Source organism: Lethenteron reissneri, chromosome 49 (assembly GCF_015708825.2).
Source record: "Lethenteron reissneri isolate LAM-NWPU_2019-01 chromosome 49, ASM1570882v1, whole genome shotgun sequence".
NCBI classification, from domain to species: domain Eukaryota; kingdom Metazoa; phylum Chordata; class Hyperoartia; order Petromyzontiformes; family Petromyzontidae; genus Lethenteron; species Lethenteron reissneri.
This window is the reverse complement of record NC_083827.1, coordinates 6022212-6048670: the sequence shown is the minus strand read 5'-3', so window position 1 is coordinate 6048670 and position 26459 is coordinate 6022212. Positions and strand designations below refer to the sequence as shown.

Sequence of the window (26459 nt, the reverse complement as noted above, 5' to 3'; positions counted from 1 at the left end):
GTGGACGTACGTATTTTGGTGGATTCCGGTGCGTCCGCGACCATTATTTCGGATGTGATATTCCATCTTTTGAACATCCCACCGGGGGCCGTGAGGCCGGCTTACGCTTCCTGCATCGCTGCGAACGGGGGTAGTATGGCCATCGTGGGACAGGTGGACGCTAACATTTCTATCGGGGGTGTCTCGGCCTCGGGCGTTGTGTTGATTTCGAGGTCCCTGGCGGTTCCTTGCCTGTTGGGTACGGATTTTTTGGCTAAGATGCCCATTCTAATTAGAATCAATGAAAATTGCATAGAACTACCGGGGGGCCGGAAATTGGAATTTTTACAGTCCGCCTGGGGGCGACCGGCTCCTGTCGCCCAGGTGCAGGCGCTATCGGAAGTTTCGGTTGATATTTCACCTGGCTCTCAGATGCTCATTCCCTTACGATACCGGAAGCCGGTTCCGGGTCGGCAGGGTGCTTTTGGGATTTTGCTGTCGCCGTCCGCCGCGGTTACGGGCGGCTTAGCGCTGGTAGGGGCGCAAACTATTGTCCGTCCAGATCAGCGCCCGTTTTTGCAGGTGTTAAATGCGAGTGCTGAAAGCGTGTGTGTGCCGGCTGGTACCGTTGTGGCACATGCCACTACGGCGTTTACGGCTCAGAGTGACCTGCCGGACGGGGGGCTTGTGGGTGGTGTTTCACACGATGGAGGGGTTGATGATCGTTGGATCGCCGAATTATGTGGGGAAAATTCGGCCCTTTCCACCGAGCAGCGTTGTGCGATTCATAAATTATTATCGAGCTATTCCGATGTGTTTAGCTCGGACGATTTGGACTTGGGACGCACCTCGCTTCTCTCTCATCATATCGACACGGGGGACGCTGCCCCTATCCGTTTGAACTCGCGTCGGATGAGTCCGGCTGAGCGTGAGCATGTTCGAGGGGCAGTGGAAGACATGTTGAAAGCGGATATTATATCTCCGTCTAATAGCCCATGGGGCGCGCCTGTTGTGTTGGTTAAAAAGAAGGATGGTAAATTGCGATTTTGTGTGGATTTTCGGAAGTTGAATAAAGTGTCGGTGGCAGATGCGTATCCCCTGCCGCGTATGGACGATTCTCTCGACGCCTTGTCAGGGGCTAAGTTTTTTTCAACGCTAGATCTCTCTTCGGGCTTCTGGCAGCTCCCCCTTGACGAGCCCTCGCGAGAAAAGACAGCTTTCCGTACGCCGCAGGGGTTATTCCAATTTAACTGTCTTCCGATGGGGTTGAATGCTGCCCCTGCCACTTTTCAGAGGTTGATGGAGTTGGTATTGACGGGGTTGCAGTGGGAGACATGTCTCATTTATTTAGATGATATTATAGTCTTCAGCCGCACATTTGATGAGCATTTACTGCGGTTGGAGGCTGTATTCGCCAGAATGCGTTCTGCTAATTTGAAATTCAAGCCTAAGAAATGTCATTTACTGCAACGCTCCGTTCGATACTTGGGACATATTGTTAGTGCGGACGGGGTGGCCACGGATCCAGAGAAAACTGCTTGTGTCCGGGATTGGGCAACCCCGGCCACGGTGGGTGATGTGCGTCGGTTTTTGGGGTTCGCCTCATATTATCGGAGGTTTGTTCCGAATTTCGCTACTATCGCCAGGCCTTTGCATCTCCTTACTGGGAAGGGGCATAAATTTGTGTGGGGACCGCCGGAGGAGGCGGCGTTTCGGAGCCTGCGCGATTTACTGGCTACTGCGCCGACGTTGGATTATCCGGATTTTGAACATCCCTTCATTCTGGATACTGATGCGAGTGACACTGGTATTGGGGCGGTGTTGTCCCAGTCAAAAGGTGGTGTTGAGCGTGTGGTGGCGTATGGGAGTCGGGTTTTATCTCCCGCGGAAACCCGTTACTGCGTCACTCGCAGGGAACTTTTGGCTATTGTGTTTTTTCTCCGACAATTTCGACCGTATCTGTACGGTCGGTCGTTTATTGTCCGCACGGACCATGCGGCCTTGCAGTACGCTCTTAAGATGGACCAGCCATCCGGACAATTGGCGAGATGGCTGGACACGTTGCAAGAATTCTCCTTCCAAATTCACCATCGGAAGGGTGTGCGTCACGCTAACGCGGACGCACTGTCCAGGTTGCCGCAACGATCCCCTTGTGCGTGTGCGTCGGGGACGCATAGGTGTGGACCGACTCAGCCCCCCCCTCAGCCTGTCGCGCTGGCAGTGGATGTTCTCGAAACTCCGCTTACACCGGGACCGGTTGATGGGGGACCGGCTGACGGGATTTTGCGTCTTCCAAGGTCTGTGTGGATTCGGGAGCAAATGTTGGACGAATCTTTGGTGTCGTTACGAAAACGAACGGAGAAGGCGGGTAAGGAAGTCGGTGCGGGTGGTAATTCGGAAACTGCTCTCCGAGATGGGTTACTGATGTGGAGGGAAGGGATACAGGAACACTGGCGTCTCGTTGTGCCTGCGTCATTGCGGTATGAGTTGATTAGATCTTTGCACTGTGACACACTTTTACACCTGGGGGTGCAGAAAACCCTATTGACGCTGCAACGAGACTATTATTGGCACGGCATGACGACGGATGTCGTCGGTCACGTTCGCGCGTGTCCCGATTGCGCCCGCCGTAAACCACCTAAACATCCATATGTTCCGCCGATACAATCGATTAAAGTATCTCGGGTTAACGAGCTGGTGGCGTTAGATATTTTGGGACCCTTTCCGCCATCCGCTAAGGGAAAAAAGTATTTACTGGTGGGGGTTGAGTACCTCTCTCGCTGGCCGATGGCCTGGCCTTTGCCTGACCAGTCAGCGGCGTCTATCACTGACGCCTTTCTATTTGGGTATGTAATGGACAAAGGGGCGCCGGAGAGGCTCCTTACGGATCAAGGACGTAACTTTTCGTCCAAATTGTTGGGGGAGGTGTGTGCGGCTCTTGGAACTAAAAAGATACGGACGTCCCCCTACCACCCGCAAACGGATGGTATGGTGGAACGGTTGAATCGGACTCTGTCCGCCATGCTGTGCCATACAGTCGGGGAAAATCAATCTGATTGGGATTTGCATATCCCTGGGGTGCTTTCGGCGTATCGCATGACGCCGCACGCGGCTACTGGATACTCGCCGTTCTTCCTTATGTACGGCCGTGAGAATGTGCCGCCGATTAATGAACAGTTGGGAACCGGCGCGAGGGGGCCTGTTAAGCCTCTTCCTGAGTATATTAAGGACAACGTTCGGCGTGTCGCTGAGGCGAGGGAAAGTGCCCGCATGGCTACTGCCAAGGCTCAGGCCAGGAATGAGCGGTGTGCCCGACGATCAAAGGGGGAGTGCCCCTGGAAAAAGGGGGACCTGGCCTGGCTTCATTGCCCACAGGTGCGGCCAGGTACCTCTCCTAAATTACATAGACCTTGGCAGGGTCCGGTCCGCCTCATTGAGGTTTCCAACCCACAGTCGGCGCGTGTTCAGGTTGGTTCACGGCGCTGGTTCGTGCATACATCCCGGTTGAAGCCATACATTGCCCCGCGGCCGGATGCGTCATCTCCCGAAGTTGCCTTGCCGGGGTCTGTTGCTGCCGACTCGCCCTTGCCTGTGTCTGCTGACCCTGCGAGAGCGCCTGTCGTACCCTTCACAGACAAGCCGGCCGTGACAGCGCAGGGAGGAGGACGTTCCGCTCGTGGGACGTCGACTGGAGCCGCAGAACCCACGGGACCTGCAGCTCTTCCTATCCCTCCGCGGACGCGAGTACGGGATGTCTCTGGACGCGAGCGGGACAGTGGCGGGCCTCCAATGGCGACGGAAGAACTTGCGCCCGTCGCCCCTAAAACCCTTCCACGTTCCCGCTCGGCGGGTGGTCTGCCGACCGTCCGGGACGGCCCGGCTGCCCGTACTCGCTCGAAATCCCTCACGTTTCGTTAAAATTGTATTGTGTTGTGTTCTGGTTATATTGTTGTTGCATGCTTCGTGTCTTTTTACGTGTTGGCCCTTTACACCCGCATTTCTTGTCAGGTTGCAATTCAGCCGAGGTCGGCTGGATTTTCTTTATGGGGCAGGGTGATGTAATGCGGGCGTAAACGGCCCTCCGGAGGTGACGTCAGGAGGGGAGGAGTTAGGTCACGTGGGGGGGTGAGGGGTTAGGCTATAGAAGGAGGGGAACCGGAAGAGGACGAGGAGTGACGGGGAACCAGGAACAGAGAGAGGCCACGAAGGGCGAAGCGGGGGGTGGCGAGATCGCCACGAACACGGGGGAGCGAGGATCGGCACCGTTGGCCAGCGGTGACCGACCTGAAGCAGCGAGGAGGCTGCAGTCAGCAGCGGGGCTGCACAGAGAGTCAGCAGCGGGGCTGCATACAGAGTAAGCAGCGGGTCTGCATACGGTAGCAGCCAGAGGGTCTGCACATAGGGGTAGCAGCGGGAGTCTGCATAGAGGTAGCAGCGAGTCTGCAGGGAGGAGGTTACAGTAGATGAAGCAGAGAGTCAGAGGGAAGAAGAAGCTATAATAGCAGTGAATAGCCGGGGGCTACAAATACAGAGTTATAACAGAGTGCCGTGTGGGTGAAGACGAGAACCCAATAAAAGACACGAAGACAGAAGGAAGTGTCCGAGTCCTTTTATTACACATACATTGTGCATACATACATTGTACATACATGCAATGTACATACATACATTGTACATACATACATTGTACATACATGCAATGTACATACATACATTGTACATACATACATACATTGTACATACATGCAATGTACATACATACAATGTACATACATATTGTACATTGTACATACATACAAGGTGTATACATACAATGCAAACACATGCAATGTACATACATGCAATGTGCATACATACAGTGTACATACATACAAAGTACACACATACAATGTGCATACATACAATGTACAGACATACAGTGTGCATACATACAATGTACGTACATACAATGTACATACATCGAGTCGGTGCACACGAGAACACAATTTGATGACGGGCGACTTCGTCCCAAGATTGAGGATTGATAATAGGTTTTTCCCTTTTTTTCTGGCAACAAAAACCGGTGTTAAGATGAAACACCAAACTGAAACCTTTTACAAGGAATCATGTCTGCATTAACCACAATGCTTGTGGTCAGAATGCAAATATATATATACTCTGATAATTTATGCATTGTCTTTGAAACTGATTGGTCCACACCAGAGACAGCTTCCTTTTGAGCCTCGTCTCAAACGGTGTTAGACCAGAGGACGCCAAAAGGCGTACAGCTGGAGACCAATTAGTTTCAAGGACAATGCCAAGATATTATCAGAGTATGTTTTTTGTTTGCATTCTGACCACAAGCAATGTGGTTAATGCAGACATGATTCCTCGTAAAAGGTTTCAGTTTGGTGTTTTAACATCTTAACACCGTTTTTTGTTGCCAGAAAAAGTGGAAAACCCTATTATAATATTTTGGTACTGGCAAAGGAGGTCCCATGATGAGGATGAGTATTCATCTTCTTGGTTCTTTCGGTAAAGTCACGTAGAATTGAAATAATAATAAAAATAAAACATAATAAAATAATTCTCACGACGTTTCGGCCACAACGCAAGTAGCCGTCCTCAGGTGGAGAACAGGTCTGTCGAGGAGACAGAGTCAAACCTGTTCTCCACCTGAGGACGGCTACTTGCGTTGTGGCCGAAACGTCGTGAGAATTATTTTATTATGTTTTATTTTTATTATTATTTCAATTCTACGTGACTTTACCGAAAGAACCAAGAAGATGAATCCCTGCAGTCACGAAAGCTTTAAATCGAAATGTAAGATGAGTATTATTTGTAGTATCATCGTCCGCTGATCTTGCCGAGCTAACCAATGACAGCCGCTTCATCAGCAGCGTGGAGGAAGGGCCCTGACACCACCTGACACCACCTGAGTCCACCTGAGTCCACCTGAGTCAGTCTACCGGTGAGAGGGGCACGCGTGACAATGTGGTGATGATGATGATGACGACAACAATAAGGCACATCACCTCCATGGCTTCCATTCTGAATTGCAGCAAAAAATTATCTTGCAGTGAGAGAATTCTGCAACGAAACAATAACAACATCAGAATAATGATTACAATATATTTTTAAAATCTTTTTTCTTTTTAACCTGCTAAGAGTGTTGGGGAAAGGGTTGTTAGCTAGCATCTATTAAGGCCAATAAATGCGCACGCTTACGAAGATAAAGATCCCCCATATAGCCTTAACAGACTGTAGGGGCAAGTGCTGTTAGCGAGCACCTATGAAGGTCGGAACGGTTCAGATAATCGTCACTGGTGTTGGCCGTCAGCGGGAATCGAACTCGGGTCGCTGGGTTCGTAGCGCAGAGCGCTAACCGCTACACCACCACTCCCCGCTACACAAAGATAAAGATCTCCCGTATAGCCTTAACAGACTGTAGGGGCAAGTGCTGTTAGCGAGCAGCTATGAAGGCCGAAACGGTACACGAGGGGGTGGGTGGCCAGCACCACGCCCGACCACCTTTGTCTCCCCAGTGTCGATGTTTACACACCACACCGGGTACTCATTTGAGGCTGAGTCGACCTAGGGGAGGCCCAGGACCGGTTCAGATAATCGTCACTGGTGTTGGCCGTGAGCGGGAATCGAACTCGGGTCGCCAGGTTCGTTGCGCAGCGCGCTAACCGCTCCACCACCACTCCCCGCTACACACACACACAGACACACACTCAGACACACACACACAGACACACACTCAGACACACACACACAGACACACGCACACAAAAGACGCAATGTCATTGTCGCACACAAATAGCACCCCACTACACTCAGCCACGCATCAGGTGTCTCGTAATGAGCGGCACAATCTCTCAGAGCCACACAGCGCCACGTACAAATTGCACAGCTAACGACTCCATTCGGCCACGTCTGTTATGATAACGCACCGCGCAAATGGGATTGACTAAGGTGCACAATACTTGTTTAAGCAATAACCGGCGAATATTTAGACAGATTACGCCGGGCTCTTTGAAGTTGAAAAACTTTTTTTTTCTGCCACTGGCTTAATATCCCCATTAAAAAAAGTGTGACATTCAAACATGCGAGCGCTGCGTAGATGAGAGGGCAATGCTATTTCTAGATTAACTATTATATTCTTGGTTCTTTCGTTAAATCACGTAGAATGGAAAATAATAAAATAATAAAAATAAAACAATTAAATTCTCACGACGATTCGATTGCAACACAAGCAATCGTCATCAGGTGTGAAACCCACAGCAAGAACATTTTAATCGAAACGTCGTGAGAATTTTATTGTCTTATTTTTATTATTTTATTATTTCCCTTCTTCGTGACTTTACCGAAAGAACCACGAATATGAATCCCTGAGAGTCACGAAAGTTTTAAATCGAAAGATTAACTATTGTTTTAATAAAAAGCCTAGCAAACGACGCTATCACCAACAGAGATGCTGCAGCAATTCTAACAGTTAACAATGCTTACCCCGAGCTCTCAAACTCTGATGGTGCATTGTCTTTGAGTTGTGCGCCTTTTGGCGTCATCTGGTCCAACCCATGTGAGACTAGGCTCTAAGGAAAGCTGTCTCGGGTGTGGACCAATCAACTTCAAGGACAGTGCATACATTATCAGAGTTATGTTTTTTATTTGCATTATGGCTGCAGGTATTGTGGTCTATGCAAACTTGACTCCTTGTAAACAGGTGTCAGTTTTGTTGCCAGATAGAAGGGTAAAAAACAAGTATCAACCCTTATGGGTGTTGCGGCCAGCACCACGCCCGGCCGCCTTTGTCTCCCCAGTGCTGATCTTTGCACACCGCACCGGGTACTCATTTGAGTCCGAGTCGACCTAGCGGAGGCCCAGTCGACCCGCATTGACTGAACGACTGAACAGATGAGCGAATGCATATAAATGAGTTGACGGATGAGGCAGTGAGTGAATTATTCATGCGTGGGTAAACGAAATTCAGTGTTCTACATGGCAACAAAACAAGGCCCCGTTTTAATCATTCAGTCAACGGAATGAGTGGCCGAACGAACGAGTGAATAACTGAATGAATGAGCGAGTGAATGAATTAATTAGCTGCAAGTGGATAAGCATCCATACCTATCTTCTTGGTTTTTTCGGTAAAGTCACGTAGAATGGAAATAATAAAATAATAAAAATAAAACATAATAAAATAATTCTCACGACGTTTTGGCCACAACGCAACAGACCTGTATTCACCTGAGGACGGCTGCTTGCGTTGTGGCCAAACGTCGTGAGAATTCTTTAACTATGTTTTATTTTTATTATTTTATTATTTACATTCCACGTGACTTTACCGAAAGAACCAAGAAGATGAATCCCTGCAGTCACGAAAGATTTAAATCGAAACATCCATACCTAGCCATGTCCGTGAGATCCAAGCGTCCGTCTTGATTCCGATCAAACAGCTTCATCTGAAATCGTTTCGCACAACCGACAGTGTCACACAAACACGCGCCTTTCAGCGGCTCAGCCTGCAGGCCGTGACGCAGCTGCTGAGTGCGCAGGCGGTCCAACTGCACCGCGGTTGGGGAGATGCGGAGGGGGGGGCGTGTCTCCACGGGCCGGATTCGAACCCAGGTCCTCAGCGTTGCCGGTTCGTGTGTCTCAAAACCCCGCAAGCCAAACGGCCACCTCTCAAAATGAACATTTGCGCGAAATGATTTGGAGTGCTCTTTTTTTTTAAAACAGTCGTGTTAGAAACAAACGAATACAAACTCTCACGAGCTGGGGCAGGGGGGAGGAGGTCCTCGTTGAGCCGGCTGCAAGTCAAGCGGCGTAATGGGGCACACATTTAATCTCGCAACGAGCGGCGGATATTTGAACCGCTCCGGGAAGAGACGCGGGTCGCCTCGATCGCTCTCGTGAGGGTGTTTAACCGTGGGCGCCTAGTCTGATCGCTCGATCACTGCACGACGACCGGTGAACGGCACGAGAGGAGTTGAAACAACACGAAAATTGGTGAACAGCACGACAGCCGTGGAAGGGCACATTCCTCAATTGCACTGCGTGGCCATGAAAGGAAAAATAAAAAAATTAACCCGTAAAAACAAAGTTTTTCACTATAAATCCTTTATATGCGTGGCACCGGTTTTATTGTATTATTCATTTCTGTTTTTCTTGAGTAAGAGTTTCATTTTTATCACATTGGTATTTTAAATTAAATATGAAAAAAAATTCCTAAAAAGTGGAACATTTTGGAAAAAAAATTTCACGAAAATAAATTGTCACGCACAACGAGTCTGTGTGCAAAATGTCAGCTCGATTGGATCACGGTCATAAGTGTGCAAGCAAGCAAGCAAGTGAACTTTATATAAAGGATTTAAAAACATCGGCGACGATTCGGGCAATGGCCCTGCTTCATAGCCCATCGAGTGAGATTATTTAGTAAGTTTTTAATTTTGTTCATTGTGCTTGTGCCACCACTGCCACCACAACAACAGCAGCAATCACAACATAACTAGTTCGATTTCAATACGAACGTCCCTGTAGTGTGAAGCTGCGCCGTTATTGGCAAAAACTCGTGGATGTTAAAAAATGTGAAACGAGTATCATGTAAAAATGTCATTACAATTTCCATTAAAAGTACATCACGTACACTTTTAAAAACCGATGGAATAAAACAGAGTGAGCGTGGGTGCAAAGAAATTGTATATGCACGCTTTTCGACGGCCGGCAAACGTTGATCAAAGGTTTCAAAACAACAATTCTCCGAAAGAAGAAGAAGCATAAGAAGAAGACTTTAAAAAACTGGTGGTGAAAAGCAAAAAAAACCGGCGATAAATCGAGAAAGAAAAAAACACACAAACTTTTGAAATACGTGGTCAACCAGGTTAGTGTCTGACTGTGTTGTTGACCGACTGGTTTTGCATCACATTATGTTTCGAAGGTTTGTTGAGTTCTCATCTCCCATCTTCTTGTTGTTGTTGTAGTTTGCCTCCGTGTAGTTTACCGTTGTCTGTGTGGGCTGTGTGCTTGGTGTCCCCCTGTGTGTTCCCTTGCTGTGTGTTGTGCCCCATTTCCACCTGATGATGATCGATTGTGTTGCGTTCGAAACGTCGTGATTTATTTAAATTTTATTTAGTGAAATTTTATTTTATTCCATTGGAACCTCATTTGCCAGTAGCAAAATATGATAGTTGTTTTTTTATCCTTTAATCTGGCAACAAAACTGACACCTTTTTTTACAAGGAGTCATGTTTGCATTGACCATAATACCTGCAGTCGGAATGCAAACAAAAAACGCGCCTTTTTGCGTCATCTGGTCCAACACCATGTGGGACTAGGCTCTAAGGAAAGCTGTCTCGGGTGTGGACCAATCAACTTCAAGGACAGTGCATATCATTATCAGAGTTGTGTTTTTTGTTTGCATTCCGACTGCAGGTATTTGTGGCCAATGCAAACATGACTCCTTGTAAAAAAAAGGTGTCAGTTTTGTTGCCAGATAAAAGGGTAAAAAACCAATTATCATTTTTTTATTTCATCTTCTTGGTTCTTTCGGTAAAGTCACGTAGAATGGAAATAATAAAATAATAAAAATACAACATAATAAAATAATTCTCACGACGTTTCGTGAGAATTATTATGTTTAATTTTTTTTATTTTATTATTTCCATTCTACGTGACTTTACCGAAAGAACCAAGAAGATGAATCCCTGCAGTCACGAAAGTTTTAAATCGAAAATTATTTTATTGCTACATACGTGACTTTACCGAAAAAAACCAACGAGCACAGTAAATTTCTGCAGTCACGAAGATTCCAAGAACACAGGATGAGATGTTACTATCCTTTGTGCAAGCACTTCCAAGAGTTCAAAGCTTCAATGCTACGTTACGCGACACACAAACTTAACGAAACAATCCGGAGCAGCTGACGTGTCCCACGGCACCTCGTGCCCGTTGAGGACAGACGGGGCACGAGAGATGCTGGGGCCCGTACCATCGAGTCGGTGTACTCGTCCAGCTTGCCGCTGGTCACATCGCGATGGTGCTCCACGCAGAGATCGCCCAGGAAGTTCTACGAGCCGCGCGCACACACACACACACACAAAGATCAAAGATCTACCCCCCCCCCCACCCAGTGTAGGCCTGTAACAGACTGGAGGGGCAAGTGCTGTCATCGAGCGCCTATACACACGCACACATACATACACACGCACACATACACACACACACATACACACACACACATACACGTACACAAAGATAAAGATCCCCCATATAGCCTTAACAGACTGTAGGGGCAAGTGCTGTCACCAAGCGCCTATGAAGGCCGGCACGGCACACGAGGGGGGTGGGTGGCCAGCACCACGCCCGGCCGCTTTTGTCTTCTCCCTAGTAGCGATGTTTACTACACACCGCACCAGGTACTCGTTTGAGGCTGAGTCGACCTAGGGGAGGCACAGGACCGATTCAGATAATTGTCACACGTACACGCGCACGCACACAAAGATAAAGATCCCCCATATAGCCTTAACAGACTGTAGGGGCAAGTGCTGTCAGCGAGCGCCTATGAAGGCCGGAACGGTACACGAGGGGGTGGGTGGCCAGCACCACGCCCGACCGCCTTTGTCTCCCTAGTGGCGATGTTTACACACCGCACCAGGTACTCATTTGAAGCTGAGTCGACCTAGGGGAGGCCCGGGACCGGTTCAGATAATCGTCACTGGTGTTGGCCGTGAGCGGGAATCGAACCCGGGTCGCCGGGTTCATAGCGCAGCGCGCTAACCGCTACACCACCGCTCCCCACTACGTACACACACACGTGCACACACACAGCAGGATTCAAACATTAAATACTCCGCTGCTGGAAGAAGGCATCCCCACGTCGCATCGGTCGTGTGGGTTGTCATTCATTCAGTTATGCACAGCGATGAGGCGGTTTGATGAATACGATGGGAGGGCTGCCCATGACCGGGACCAGGACTCAAACTCAGGTTGTCGGTTCGAGAGCGCAGTGCGCTAAACTGTGGCCACGGAAGAGATAATCCGATTGCACTGAACAGAATAATTGAATAATTGCTGTTAGTGATCACCTATTAAGGCCGGCACATCGACACAACCACTACATCCCACTAACGAAGTAAGTAAAGCAGAGATTTGACCTTTGTAAATAAGTTAATAGCTGTGATTAAATAAAGCATCAAAAGGCAAATTTAAAACAGAAACTATAAATGGTAAATTATAGGTTGTTCATGACTATCCAGACGGCAGCGCGATAAATGTCAAGATAAAAGCTCCTGGCTAGAGCCCTCTGCTAAATCATCGCTCGAACGTGAGAAATCTTTAAAAGTTCCCTCTCGGCAAAACTCGAACATCGATGAAAAAAAATCTGGAACTTACAACTTGATCAATTGCTCAAATCTGAAAATTATTCCACGTGCATTCATTTGTTGTGCCTTTTGTTGTCCAGAATGTATGTTTTTTGTTGTTGTTCGTGTGACAATGTAAGTAAATAGGATTTCTATAACATATTATGTCTTCTTGGTTCTTTCGGTAAAGTCACGTAGAAGGGAAATAATAAAAGAAAAAAGAAAACATAATAAAATAGTGAGATTTATTTTATTATTTTATTATTTTTTATTTTATCATTTCCCTTCTACGTGACTTTACCGAAAGAACCAAGAAGATGAATCCCTGCAGTCACGGAAGCTTTAAATCGAAATATAATTATTTTGTTATATAATTGTATTTAATTATATTATGTTTTATTTTTTTATCATTTTATTATATCCCTTCTACGTGACTTTACCGAAAGAACCAGGAAGATGAATCCCTGCAGTCACGAAAGCTTTAAATCGAAACTTAACATATTATGTGTTTGTCAATTTCCCTCCCCCCCCTGATTCATCCTGATTGTGATCTCGTGCAGGGCGGCGCAATCCACCGTGCCAGAGAGAAAACGGCCCACAGATGCAGATGTTACAGAGCTACCTCCGAGTAAAATTGTGCTCCGCGTGCAGCGGAGGGCAGCACTCTGCCCACCCCCCTCACCCACCCACCACCAACCCACTCTGCACATGAAGATGACAGCTGTTGATTGCGTGAAGGTCAAATTGATATTTTAATTATTCAGAGGTGGAATTTAGCCTCACCACAATGTGATGTGTGAGCAGCGTTTAGAATTATTCTTTGGTTCTTTTGGTTAAGTCACGTCTAAAGATAAAATTATAAATTTAAATAATAGCATATTACGACGTTTCGATTGCAACACAAGCAATCATCATCAGGCATAAAAGAAATAGCAACAAAAATCTAACTAGAAAACTATAGACAGACATATAAGCAGACAGACATCACAAGGACACACAGAGAGAGGACACATATCGGCACAAAGAGAGGGGTCGTTTCTGTGACGGTCCCTTAAATATAGAGAGGGGGGGCGGGGACGGAGAGAGGGAGGGGGCAGAGAAAATTAGCATATCAATGAGTGGACGGCAACGTGCTGCTGCTGCGCAAGTAAGATGACGACGTGGCACGGCACGCAAGCTTGAAAATTAGGACCAAAGAATAATTCCTGCAGTCACGAAAGCTCCAAAATTAAGATTGAGCGTTTTAGAATTTTTATTTTTAAACAAATTCGCTTACTCATGAGCACTTTTGATGACTGTGAGGCAATTGGTCATCGAAAAACACATTTTTAAAAAGTTTACATTTTCATCAGGCCTACACGAGTGCAGTCTCCAACTCGTACTATCCATTCTGTCCCTCGTCTGACCTCTCTCTATTCATGTGCCATGAAGAAGGGACATTGTCCAAAACGTCGCCTATCATATATATTTTTAGGCCATGTTGTTATCGATGAAAATGTTGATTTATTTTCAATTTAAGTGCAGCCATTGGTGATCTGGCTGAGACCAGCAAATGGCTACGCTTGAGAACCCGGTTTAATCACCACTCAGTCTATGCTCGTGTATGGGTCTCTATGCGAGTCTATGGGTCTCTATGCGAGTCTATGGGTCTCTATGCTCGTGTATGGGTCTCTATGCGAGTCTATGGGTCTCTATGCGAGTCTATGGGTCTCTATGCGAGTCTATGGGTCTCTATGCTCGTGTATGGGTCTCTATGCGAGTCTATGGGTCCCTATGTGAGTCTATGGGTCTATATGCGAGTCTATGGGTCTCTATGCGAGTCTATGGGTCTCTGTGCGAGTCTATGGGTCTCTATGCGAGTCTATGGGTCTCTACGTGAGTCTATGGGTCTCTATGCGAGTCTATGGGTCTCTATGCGAGTCTGTGGGTCTCTGTGCGAGTCTATGGGTCTCTATGCGAGTCTATGGGTCTCTATGCGAGTATATGGGTCTCTATGCGAGTCTATGGGCTCTATGCGAGTTTATGGGTCTCTATGCGAGTCTATGGGTCTCTATGCCAGTTTATGGGTCTCTATGCTCGTGTATGGGTCTCTATGCGAGTCTATGGGTCTCTACGTGAGTCGCTGTTGCTGCCGCGGATTTCTTTTCCGAAATTCGCAACCGACCAACCGACCGATTGACCGACCGACCGACCGGCCGGTTGACCGGTTCGCGGTGACCTCGTTGGGATCGGATGATGATGTTCGTGTAGGGTTCGCCGGGGAAAGGCGTCAGCGCATGAGCGTTTGGCGGAGTGGCGCATTCATCGAATTGTTTCGAGAGCAGCAGCGGTGGTTCTTCTTGTTCTTAAGCTGGGGTGCACACTGCATCCCCTGGGGGTGTGAGATGCCCTTTCTTGGAGGGGTTCGGAACATGGCCAGGTTTCTTTAGAAGGTAAATGATCGAAAACACAACTTAAGCACGGTCACTTAAGTACCGCTACTTTGTCTAATCAAACCCGATGTATTTATTAACATAATCTTCCTGGTTCTTTCGGTAAAGTCACGTAGAAGGGAGGTAATAAAATAATACAAATAAACATAATAAAATATATTTTATCATGTTTTATTTAAAAAATATATATTTTATTATGTTTTATTTTTAAATAATAAAAATAAAACATAATAAAATATATTTTATTATGTTGTATTTTTATTATTTAATAAAATATATTTTATTATAAATAAAATATATTTTATTGTTTTATTTTTATTATTTTATATTTTTATTATTTTATTACCTCCCTTCTACGTGACTTTACCGAAAGAACCAAGAAGATGAATCCCTGCAGTCACGAAAGCTTTAAATCGAAATATTAACATGTTTTTGATTTGCGATTCAGAACAAAATGGGTGCAAGGCTGCAGTCAAGGTTAAGAACCACTCCTCTAGACGGTGCGTGCGAGTGTCAGCCACCCCTAGTGGGTGCAGGGGTCGCGTGACCCCATCGCACAATACAATGTCAACCAAGCCACATCACACAACAAAAAAATGCATTGATTCTTACTCGCACGTGCTGGTCGATAGGTATGTATTGATTGTGAGCTGAAATAATTTATACGTGATGGATGTTCCTCCAACTTATATGATTCTGGGTTAGATCGCGTAAATATATAAATGTGTCGTTCAAACCCACCACCACTCGACACAGCCAACTAGTAAGGGCTGTCACGTGAACAGAACGTGGCCAATTCGTCACTAGTACAGCACTAGCATGTAGTGTATAGTAGTGTAGCGTATAGTGTAGTATACTAGTACAGCACTAGTGTATAGTGTAGTGTATAGTAATGTATTGTGTATAGTAGTGTAGTGTATATTGTGTAGTGTATATTGTGTAGTGTATAGTGTAGTATACTAGTACAGCACTAGTGTATAGTGTAGTGTATAGTGTAGTGTATAGTAGTGTAGTGTATAGTAGTGTAGTGTATAGTGTAGTGTATTTTGTAGTGTATAGTGTAGAGTGTAGTGTATAGTGCAGTGTATAGTAGTGTATAGTAGTGTAGTGTATAGTGTGGTGTATTGTAGCGTATAGTGTAGTGTATTGTAGTGTATAGTGTAGTGTATAGTGTAGTGTACTAGTACAGCACACCGGTGTGTTGGAGAGCCAAGCCACAACATTTACAATCTGAGTACGACGTTTCACCAGGCGACGGCTGTCACCTGATGAAGCTAGTTGTAATTACGACACTTTTATATGTTTACGCGATCTAACCCAACAAAACCTATATTATGGATGATATTGGTCGCGAAAGCCTGCCGCGTGTTAAACTGATATGATTTAAAAAAAATTAAGTCCAGTCAGGTGGCCGAGCGGCCCAGTGAACATGCCAAATATTACTCTTTGGTTCTTTCGGTAAAGTCACGTATAAAGATAAAATAATAAATTAAATAATAGCATACGACGTTTCGATTGCAACACAAGCAATCATCATCGGGTATAAATGAAATAGCAACAACAATCTAACCAGAAAACTATAGACAGACATATAAGCAGACAGATATCACCAAGATACATAGAGAGAGAGAGTAACACACAGGCACAGAGAGGGGAGATCGTCTCTGTGGCGTGGCCTTAAATAGACAGAGGGGGGCGGGGGCGGAGAGATTAATTAATTATTTTATCTTCATACGTGACTTTACCGAAATAACCAAAGAGTAATTCCTGCAGTCACGAAAGCTCTAAATTAAGATGCCAAATATTGGGCCAACGTCGGCACGCGGTTGGAACCGTCGGCCGAACGTCGCGCCAACGTTGTACCAACGTCCGCCTCGTGGTGGCCCCACGTCCCATGATCACTCGGGGGGGGCGGGGGGGTAGAGCGAGTGGCTCGCAATCAGGGAGGTTGCGGGTTTAATTCCCGGTAGTGGGTTGACTGGTGTCAATCATCCCTCCCCCCCTCACTCGGGGGGATGATAAATGAGCACACCACCTAGGGAAGGAAGTCAACAGCGGTAGCCCTATTCAGAGAGACTCGGCCCCGTCATAGGAATGTGGAATGTCCACCACTGGCTCAATGCTGTAAAAGGGTAAAAGGTGCAGCCCACACTTTGTTTGTTCCCACCACTGCTGGCAGAAGGGGCCTACACTGGATGCAGGCAAAGGTGGGATTGGCGGATCGTACAAGGATCACCACGTGTTGATGCCAACACCGACAGGAGTGATGAGTTGGTTGTCGTGGAAGGGAGTAGAGAAAGTAGGTTGAATGTGGGTGGTTGGTTTTCACCGGGCACTCTGCTTTCCTTTTGTTTTGTTTTTAAAAGAGGACCATGCCACATCGGGATGTTTGAACAATTCCATTGGGATGTTTGATCAATTCCATTGGGGTGATTGACCGAATTCCATTGGGATGTGTGAACAATTCCATTGAGATGATTGAACAATTCCATTGGGACGTTTGACCGAATTCCATTGGGATGTTTGACCGAATTCCATTGGGATGTGTGAACAATTCCATTGGGATGTTTGAACAAATTCCAGTGTGATGTTTGACCAATTCCATAGAATGTTTCACCAATTCAATTGGGATGATGTTTGACTCAATTCCAATGGCACACATGACCAATTCCATCCATGAGTGTGTGGATTCACGTGGGCAGGAAACCGGAGAAAACCCCCAACAGCACACGTACGAGATCGGGTGCGTCTCAGGGCGAGTCAAAGATTCACCTCGTCGTGTGAAACGCAAAGTTTAAATGCGTCACGCCGCGCGATTGATTTCCCCGTGGTGCTCACCCGAAGTTCCATGGCTGAGATGTATCCGCTGTGATCAGTGTCGTACTTCCTCCAAATCTAAAGAGACACGCCACGAGGCACGTCGCCACAGTGTTACGCGGCATTGTCCGATAGCATTTGTTCGTAGGAGAGAGACGAGAGAGACGAGGGAGAGAGAGAGAGGCACGGCAAGATGGTCGTTGTTGTTTCCAGGCACCACGGTGGCTGGGAGATGTTAACTCCCTCGCCTGGTATGCAGGAGGTCGTGGTTTCAATCCCAGCCCTGACACCTGCTGTAGATTTGGAGGTTGCATGTCTTCCTCTCATTATTATTATTATCACCACGGTGGCTAGGAGATGTTAACTACCTCGCCTGGTGTGCAGGAGGTCGTGGTTTCAATCCCAGCCCTGACACCTGCTGTAGATTTGGAGGTTGCATGTCTTCCTCTCATTATTATTATTATCACCACGGTGGCTAGGAGATGTTAACTACCTCGCCTGGTGTGCAGGAGGTCGTGGTTTCGATCCCGGCCCTGACACCTGCTGTAGATTTGGAGGTTGCATGTCTTCCTCTCATTATTATCATCATCACCACGGTGGCTAGGAGATGTTAACTACCTCGCCTGGTATGCAGGAGGTCGTAGTTTCGATCCCGGCCCTGACACCTGCTGTAGATTTGGAGGTTGCATGTCTTCCTCTCATTATCATCATCATCACCACCGTGGCTAGGAGATGTTAACTACCTCGCCTGGTATACAGGAGGTCGTGGTTTCGATCCCGACCCCTGCTGCTGTAAATTTGAAGTTTGCGTGTCTCTCTCTCCCCATAGTCGCGTGGATTTTTTTTCCCCTCGCAACATTAAGAATCAACATCACGCGTTCAGAGTATTTGGCTGCTATAAATTTCCGGACGATAAGCCACTCCCCCCGATGAGCTTTCATTTGAGGCCAGGACACTTCTGAAAATAGAGCAGCACAGCTCAGTGTGCCTTACCTGCTAAAATTTTAAATCGTTTTTGTTCAGTTTAATGACATCCACCTTCTAGTGTGCAGTGCCGAAGGACGGTACGGCACATGAAGGGAGTGGGCGGCCAGAACCACGCCCGGCCGCCTTTGTCTCCCGAGTGGCGATATTTACACATCGCAACGGCCTCGGGGAGATGCAGGCCCGGATCAAATATTAGTCAGCTACATTGGCAGCCGTCATAGCGCGGTGCGTTAACCACTGCGCCACCGCTCCCCCCCCCCTACGCGCGCACGCACACTGCGGAGATACAAAGACAAAGATCCCCCGTGTAGCCTCAACAGACTGTAGGGGCAAGTGCTGTTAGCGAGCACCTATGAAGGCCGGAACGTTACACGAGAGGATGGGTGGCCAAGCACCACGCCCGACCGCCTTTGTCTCCCCAGTGGCGATGTTTACACACCGCACCCAGACACTCATTTGAGGCTGAGTCGACCTAGGGGAGGCCCAGGACCGGTTCAAATAATCGTCACTGGGTAGCCGGGTTCACAGCGCAGCGTAGCGCTAACCGCTACACCACCACGGAGATACACGAACATCGTCACGCGCATGAGCTCACAATGTAAAAAAAAAACTTAGTTTTTCTTTCACATTTCAAACATCTCCCTCTTTGCATACGAACGTGTCACGCACTTCCTCATACCCCTTCATCCCTCTCGGGCGCTCCTGGGAGCCAACTAAACCCCCCCTTCCACCACCACCACCACCACCACCCCTCTAACATCGAGAGCCAGGCGCTGTTTAATTAGAGACTCGTCCCTGCGAGCTCGTCAAGGTCCATCCACGGCACCCAACGCAGACCCCACCCCGGTCCCTGTTCATCACAGACCACGTCCGAGCCGTGGGGGCTCCGTTTAATAAAAAAATGACATTTGAATTATAAAAAAAAAATACATCGGCCCTGCTTATACCTTTCATTGCTTCTCTCGCCAGCGGCGCAGAGCTCGGTTTAATTAATAGATCCACCTGTTGTTGTAAAATATCTCATTTAATTCGCTCACTGCGTACGACTAATCGCTCGGCAAAAAAACAAAATCCCGACTCGTTCCGATTTCCCTGATCCGCGCTTTGATTCTAGCCGCCGTTTGCGTTCGCTAATCGTCGCCATGATCTACCCACTGCTGGATGAAGGCCACCCCCCCCCCCAACACTTCCCAACGTTCCACCCCCACACCCCACCCCTTCACAAGCCATCACCACCGCTCAGTCTTGGAATGAAACAAAGACAAAGCTCCCCCGTGTGGCCTCAACGGACTGCTGGTGTCAAGTTGCTGTCAGCGAGCAGCGGCGCCGATCAAGGTCGGAGCGGCACAATCCACCCAAGCACCGCTCCGTCTCGCTGCTGCACACACACCAGATGATCATCACCGCTCCATCTCCGCCGTGGACGCGTTTCTCGTAGAGTGCGTTTCCCCTCCCTTGGTTGCCCCTCCGTCACATAGTCTCGACCATCGGCCGTAGTCCCGTGCCCTGCTCAAGCCCACAACTTTGTTTCGCCGAGACTGTCAGCATGACGGCCTCTCACACTTGGTGGCGAGATGTTAACTACCTCGCTCGGTATACAGGAGGTCGTGGGTTCGACCACGACCCAGACGCCTGCTGCTGTATATTTGGGGTTTACGGTGTCTCTCTTGATTCCGGCTTTCCCCGCCACATTGAGGATTAACATCACGCGTTCAGAGTGTTTGGCTGCTATAACTTTCCACACGATAAGCCACTTCGTTGAGCTATCATTTGTGACCAGATTGTTTCTGAAAAATAACTACATTGCTCAGTGGGGCCTTACCTGGTAAAATAAAAAATTGTTTCATATTTTAGTTTATATAAAATTCCTGCGACTGGGTTTGCTGCGCAGCGCAAACCGCAATGCCACCACTCCACCGCCGATGCATTCATTATTTAAAGTCATTTGGCAAAGGAAAGGCTTATGATGAATTTAAATCAGCACAGTCAAGTGATTTGGCATGGAGTTGATCATTATACCACTTCATCCGCTCAGGCTCACGGCAATTTAACAAAATGTTAATCTCACGTAAAAAAAAAACTACCAACAACAATTTATTTGGGTTAAGTGGTCGTACGCAAACAGATCACGCAAGTAACGTGTGTGTCGTAAAACCCTCCTCCACCAGACACAGCAGGCAATGTATGAGGTTGTCACGTGAACAAAGGTGGCGTTGTACGGTACTACCGCCCCAGCTAAACTGAGTAACTGGAGCTTCGGGGTGGTAAACATCGCCAAAGGGGGAGACAGAATTGGGCCGAGCGTGGTGCTGGCCACCCACCCCATCGTGTGCCGTGCCTACCCTTCATGTAGGTACATACATTAAACTTCTTTCACACCGTACGTAGCCAACAGCGCTAATCATCGGAGGTGCGGGGGATGGACAGGAAACTAAACGCAAAAAAGCAGTTGCTAAAGAAATGAATGTTGTCAATCTAGACGATTATTTAAAAGTGCACAATTCCCTGTGGCTTCCGAATATCTGAAGAGCGTTCCAGACGGCCGCAGAAGCACATCTGAATGCACCGCGCGATGAAATGATCCCTTCTTTGTTCGATTGCTAGCTAAACGGAACTTGCCCCAACAGTCCATGAAGACTATACGGGGGATCTTTGTCTTTTGACTGAGCGCCAACGTTGAGTGGGTGACTAATTGGCAACGTTGCCTCAACGTCGGCCGAACGTTCTTACCCCAACGTTGCCCTGGAGATCCGTGTTCACTGGGTATTGGCCTGTGCTCATCCGAGATGCGCTGGAGCCGGGCCTGTCTACGGCACAGAACGCTCAGCGAATGATCGAATGTTCAATCCTAGGCCGTAATTAAAATGCCCCCCCCCCCCAATATATTGCTATAAAATAGATTTCTGTTTGTATGATTGTGGTTATGGTTGTACTTGATGAATCCCTAATCTCTGCCATTGCATACAATGAAACAAGAAAAGGTAAATAAAAAAACAGAGCAAATGTAATACAATACACTATTAGACATTATTGTAAAAAATAAATAAAAAGTCCATTCTATGCGTTAGTGATTTTTTTCATATTTGAGGCAGGAAATGGCAGGAAATTTGTTTTCAAATGTAGATTTAGTTTCTGGGGGGGGGGGACCCCCAGACCCCCTAGAAGATTTGGTCTCCCCCCAATGTTGACTCCACGGCTACGGCCTTGGTTCAATCCACTGCTGGATGGATGGGCGGCGGCGGGGGGGCGGTGGGTGGCGAGCGGTGTGAGGCCGTCATTTGAACGCGCCGGTGACTTCGTCTCGCTTACCCTCATGAACTCCACGCTGCTGCCCAGTGGATTCTCACGACGGAAGAGCAGCAGGAAGTTCTCCTCCTCCGGAAGGATCATGTTCGCCACCTGCAACGGGAGCAACATCAGAAATCAGAGAGTTGAGTTTAGACTGCGGGAGAAATCCGATGGGCTGTAAAGCGCTTGATACTTCTTCTCGGTTCTTTCGGTAAAGTCACGTAGAATGGAAATAATAAAATAATACAAATAAAACATTAATAATTCTCACGACGTTTCGGCCACAACGCAAGCAGCCGTCCTCAGGTGAAACCAGGTCTGTCGAGGCGACGCTGTTTTATTTTTATTATTTTATTACTTTCCTTCTACGTGACTTTACCGAAAGAATCCCTGCAGTCACGAAAGCTTTAAATCGAAATCTTTCGGTAAAGTCACGTAGAAGGGAAGTAATAAAATAATAAAAATAAAACATAATAAAATTATTCTCACGACGTTTCGGCGCTGTCTCCCCGACAGACCTGGTCTTCACCTGAGGACGGCTGCTTGCATTGTGGCCGAAACGTCGTGAGAATTATTTAATTATGTTTAATTTTTATTATTTTATTATTTCCCTTCTACGTGACTTTACCGAAAGAACCAAGAAGATATCACACCGTGCTTACACGACTCGTATAAACCCAGGGAAACCAACTGCGCGTCATAATATCGCTTGTAAATTATACGAATCTCTTAACGGCGGTCGCGTTAAAGTCAACAAATTGTCGTGGCCAGAGGCCCTTCTCCTCCTGCTGTGCCTAATTAGCCACCGCTCAAAACTCCCCACGCGTAGCCCACGAGGGGAGAGAGACACGAGAACGACGACGATTAATATTAATAATTAATAATAATATAATAATAGTTTACAATACTCATCCATCACACTTCACTTGCTTGGAGCGGGGCTCAACCGGCGCGTGGCGACCTCTGCTGAACCCGAATCTCCATAATTGTACAACATCCACCCCTCCTTCACTCACTTCCCACCAGTGTATAAACCACCACCATCACCCCACACCCAACTCATACACAGTGGCATACATTTAGTTGCTGCCTCGCACCGTCATCAACCACAAGAAGAGACAACAACAACAACGACAACAACAACAACCCACCACCACGATCTACGGTATAATAACAATAGCGTTTTCACAGGTACCGTGATCCTCCAGATTACAGTCACGTGCCGATGTACGTCTTCCCCCCACTCCTACGTCGTTTCGCAATCACGCCGTCACTTGATCATCAACCAACGCCACTGCCCCATTTTGCCCGTAGCCTCTCAGCCGACCCCGTAAAAAATTAAAAATAAATTTCTTTGTTTTTAACGTCGTTTCGATATTCGCGGTCGCTCATTTCTGTGAAAGCATCGACCTGCACTACCCCCGCTCGGCCGAGCGTAAACCGGATTCAATGCTGATAATTGTTTTTTTCTACCCTTCTATCTGGCAACAAAACTGACACCTTTTTTACAAGGAGTCATGTTTGCATAGACCACAATACCTGCAGCCGTAATGCAAAAAAAAACATAACTCTGATAATATATGCACTGTCCTTGAAGTTGATTGGTCCACACCCGAGACAGCTTTCCTTAGAGCCTTGTCTCACATGGTGTTGGACCAGATGACGCCAAAAAAGAAAGCTGTCTCGGGTGTGGACCAATCAACTTCAAGGACAGTGCATATATTATCAGAGTTATGTTTTTTTTTTTGCATTACGGCTGCAGGTATTGTGGTCTATGCAAACATGACTCCTTGTAAAACAAGGTGTCAGTTTTGTTGCCAGATAGAAGGGTAAAAAAACAATTATCATATTTTTTACTGGCAAATGAGGTTCCAATGGCGAATTCAATGCTGTCGACATGGAATCCGCATTTTGCCGTTTCTGCCTTGCTCGTGGCCTGCCAGGGCACTGCGGGCATCCCCGACGTCCCACGGGATGGCGGATCAACGTCGGTGTGGCACTGGCGAAGCGGCGAAGCCATCAGCTCCGGGTTGGTCAGGTGAGGCACCCATCCTGTGATTTGTCTCGCACGGTCGCACCTGGAGGCTATGATGATAACACTGTGTTCCTGGGTAGTAAGTGTTACTTCCTAATTGCTTTTGCCTCAAAAGTACAGAAAATCGCTGTTATTCCCCACAAACTTTGCTTTTGTGACCAGGACATTGATATTTTGAAATGTATCTATTTTCAATGAGAAAACGGGTTCGATTCCCGCTCACGGCCAACACCGGTGACGATTATCCGAACCGGTCCTGGGCCTCTCCTAGGTCGACTTGGCCTCAAATGAGTACCTGGTGCGGCCTGTAAACATCGCCACTGGGGAGACAAAGGCGGCCGGACGTGGGTGGCACAGGCCACCCAACCCCTCGTGTGCCGGCCTTCATAGGGGCTACTCGCGAACAGCACTTGCCTCCAAAGTCCGTTAAGGGGTCGTCCATAAATGACGTCACGCGATTTTGGACGATTTTTTACCCCCCCCCCCAAAAAAACGTGCTTCAAATCGCTTTAAACTATTGTCATTGTAGTGCGTTTTTAATGTGGCGCTGCACTCTGATGTTGTAGGAGAAAACATTTATTACAAAGTCTATTTAATTAAGTAGAACGTGTTGTCTATATTTATTTCATTTTGCGCAATTTGATGTGACGTCACATGTCTCAAACCCCCCCCCCCACTCTCGTCACACATCGTCACAAATGTCTGACCCCCCACCCCCCCAGGTGCGTGACGTCATTTATGGACGGCATCTAAGGCTATACGGAGGAGGGCGTGGGGCAACTTTATATTTTGTGGAGACCAGATTTGTAATAATGAACGGCATCATTGTTGTACAAAGAACATCTTGCAACCCGCTGGAGTACAATGGCAGCCATGACCTCAGGACCACGCGAACACCTCCAATTACCACCTCGCTATCATTATTATCATTAACGTTGTCCCCTTGAGTGGAGAGAGATGAACCCTCTTCACTTTAGAGACAATTACAATTCATCAAAGTGAAAATTCGCTTTTTATTTCACGCGAACTTTGACCCCCCCGGCGATGTAAAAAATTTTTTTTTAATCTGCGTCGTTTTTTTTTCGAGCTCGTGCTGCTGTCACATTTCTCCGCCGCGTGCCGCGGTGTCACGTCGCGTGTGACGTCGCGTGTGACGTCGCTTGTGACGTCACGCGTGACGTAGCGTTCGCTCTCGAAGAGAGAGAGGGGAGGGGGGTGGACGACTCGGGGGCGTCGCAAGGAGAGGCCGCGGACGGGCGGGAAAGGCAGTTTCCCGAGCTCTGCGATCCTCTCTTAATGTGCCAACTCGCACCCACGCGTGCCAGTTGGCACACGGAGGCTCGCCCGCAGCTTTGCCGTGCCACCGCCTTCTCCCGGCGAGCCGGGGAACGGGCACCTCCGTAGACTCGCACGTTGTGAACGGAGATTCGCGATATTTGTGCGCGGTGATCCACTAACCCCTCGCTGCTGCTGCTGCCGCTTCCGCAGCGCTGGATACTGGATAGGCAGGCCACGCGTGTGGCTTGGCGTGGCCACCGGAAGACGAGGAGCGAGTTTTGCCGGGGCGGGCGATCAAGGACGGAAGAAGCCACGAATAACAGCTGATTATACAGGGCGCTTCAAAAAAATGTTAACACTCACATGGGACTCTCGTTTTTAATGGAAAAAATAACGGATAATACAGTGTAACATGATAACAAATGAATATTGATGGCTTCAAAATATCCACCACGTGCCTGGAATCTTCTCGAGGTCGTCTACAGAGTCCGGAGGCCCATTTCTCGTGGTATTTGTTGCAAATCCTCAGAAGTGTGAACTGTTTTTTTTGAAGCACCCCTGTAGAATTCAGTTCCTGCAGAAGCTCCCAGCGCGCGGGGGTTGAAACGTCGGACATCAACACACATCGGAGAGTTTGCGGGTGTCTGGTAGTCCGCTACGTGATCGTTTCGCTCCGGAGGGCGGCAGAAAAAAAACACACGCGGGGGATGCGATTTGCATTCCGATTTAAATAACCAAATTATTACCAACAGCTGTGAGCAAGCTACTTAAGAGGCCACGTGATTGATGTTCCAAATGTAGCCTCTCAATGCTTGGCTGCATGCGTTCTAATTACAGTGAGGCTCGCACAGACCCATTCATTCTTCACAAAAGACAAAGATCCCCCATATAACCTTTGGGGCGCTACGGTGGAGAGATGTTAACTACCTCGCCTGGTATGCAGGAGGTCGTAGGTTCGATCCCGACACTGATGCCTGTTGCTGTATATTTGGAGTTTGCGTGTCTCTCTCTCTGTGGTAGCGTGGATTTTTTCTCTGAGTCCTCTGTTTTTTTAGAAACACACGTTTAGAGTATTTGGCTGCTATACATTTCCACATGATGATGAGCCCACTTCGTTGAGCTATCATTTGTGGCCAGATCGCTTCTAAAGAAGAGCTACGTAGCTCAGTGGGCCTTAGCTGGTCAAATAAAACAAATAGTTTAGTAACAGACTGTTGGGGCAAGTGCCATTCCCGATAAACTATTAAGGCACCTGGCACACAAGGTGGTGGGTGGCCAACACCACGCCTAATCGCCTTT

At 47.6% G+C, this 26459-nt stretch overlaps 1 protein-coding gene across 2 annotated transcripts in view; it reads right to left on the bottom strand.

The window, feature by feature from the left end:
• LOC133354902 (secretagogin-like) overlaps window positions 1-26459 on the bottom strand; it is an 81119-nt gene that overhangs the window by 17028 nt on the left and 37632 nt on the right. The window contains exons 5-9 of one of the 2 annotated variants that reach the window (XM_061572086.1): window positions 21869-21958; window positions 17594-17650; window positions 10952-11029; window positions 8371-8426; window positions 5994-6048 (exon numbers count right to left, since the gene is read on the bottom strand). In XM_061572086.1, coding sequence (XP_061428070.1) covers window positions 5994-6048; window positions 8371-8426; window positions 10952-11029; window positions 17594-17650; window positions 21869-21958 — 336 coding nt within the window. The remainder of the gene's footprint in view (window positions 1-5993; window positions 6049-8370; window positions 8427-10951; window positions 11030-17593; window positions 17651-21868; window positions 21959-26459) is intronic. The other variant, XM_061572087.1, reaches the window with a different exon arrangement.